Below are 1,399 nucleotides of genomic sequence, written 5' to 3'. Positions count from 1 at the left end.
AGTGAGCCTGTTGGTGGGTTCAAACTGCTGACCTTTCCTTTAGCAGCCCAGTGCTTAACCACTGTGAAACCAGAGCTCCTGGGGGGAAGAAATAGAGGGATTATTACATTTATATATTTATACTCTTGTTTTTACTGATTTACAAATTATTTCTCTTATTTATTCTGAAAAAAATAACTAAAGCAAAAAAAGCACTATTAACTAAAACCAAAAAGCCAAATCCATTGCCGCTGAGCCAATTCTGACTCATAGCACCTGTATGACTACCTCCCAAAAAATCACCCTAATCTTTATCTTAAAAACACAAAGATACCTGAACCCATAATCCTTTTCCTAACCTCTCCCTGTTTTTTTTTTTTCTCTGACAGCATCTCCATTTTTTCCTGGTCGTTTCATTGCTGTAGCTATGGGGATTCGTTTCATCGTTATGGTAACAATATGGAGTCTCATATTCATAAATTGTAAGTGATAACAGAGAAGTAAGTTGAAGCTTTGTTGATCTAACAATTGTAACAGATTACTTGGATTAGTACTCAGAACCATAGAAACATAAGCTAGCAAACTTGAATAAGTAGTGTTATGTTTTTGCAATTAGTCTTAAAATTTGTAAGCTATTTTTGCTTGAACATCACAAAACCTTTTAATTATCGTGATTATTTTAATAGCATTATTCAACCAAGGAGCTCCTATTTCTTTGAATGGTAAGTGGATATTTTCTAAGATTTTGCAACATAAATTGTGTACATCTATTTATACTAGAGAGCCTGGGTGTTGTAGTCAGTCTCCAATTGTCTGCTAACCTAAAGGATGGCAGTTTGAACACACCCAGCAGCTCCCAGGAAGAAGGCCTGGTGAACTGCTAGTGTAAAGATTATAGCCAAGGAAACCGTATGGAGTAGTTCTACTCTGTAACACATGGGGTTGCCATGAATCAAAATGGACTCGATGGCAATGGGTTTAGGTTTTCTTTTAATATATAAACTAGGATATAGACATGTATCCAAGGAAATAATTATTCTTATCCATAATTCACAGTAGTTTATCATGCAAGTTATTCTTTTTTTTTTTTTTTTTATTACAATAAAGGAGTACTTGTAAAAAGTAGAGGATACTTAGTTTTGGCATATCTTTCAATATAAATGTGTAGGGGTGTATCATTGGGTATGAGAATAATAGTTTAATTGTGTGGAATTTTAGAGTTGAAATGGGAAAGGCATTTAACTAGTCTAGACAAAATCTGCTGTAATGTTCAGAAAAGCAGAATTAATAATATAATCTACCTTTCTAGAAAGTTACTGTGGCCCATGTCCTAAAAACTGGATATGTTATAAAAATAACTGTTACCAATTTTTTAATGAGAGCAAAAGCTGGTACAAGAGTCGAGCCTCTTGTGAGTCTC

General features: G+C 34.1%; 1 protein-coding gene across 1 annotated transcript in view; it reads left to right on the top strand.

Annotated features, from left to right (window-relative positions):
* LOC101351890 (NKG2-D type II integral membrane protein-like) overlaps window positions 1–1,399 on the top strand; it is a 39,184-nt gene that overhangs the window by 26,663 nt on the left and 11,122 nt on the right. The window contains exons 2-4 of the mRNA XM_023740643.1: window positions 369–461; window positions 666–701; window positions 1,289–1,394. Of these exons, the coding sequence (XP_023596411.1) occupies window positions 369–461; window positions 666–701; window positions 1,289–1,394 (235 nt within the window). The remainder of the gene's footprint in view (window positions 1–368; window positions 462–665; window positions 702–1,288; window positions 1,395–1,399) is intronic.

Source organism: Trichechus manatus, unplaced genomic scaffold (genome assembly GCF_000243295.1).
Source record: "Trichechus manatus latirostris isolate Lorelei unplaced genomic scaffold, TriManLat1.0 scaffold00160, whole genome shotgun sequence".
Classification (NCBI taxonomy): Eukaryota; Metazoa; Chordata; class Mammalia; order Sirenia; family Trichechidae; genus Trichechus; species Trichechus manatus.
This window is presented reverse-complemented; position numbering and strand designations above follow the sequence as displayed.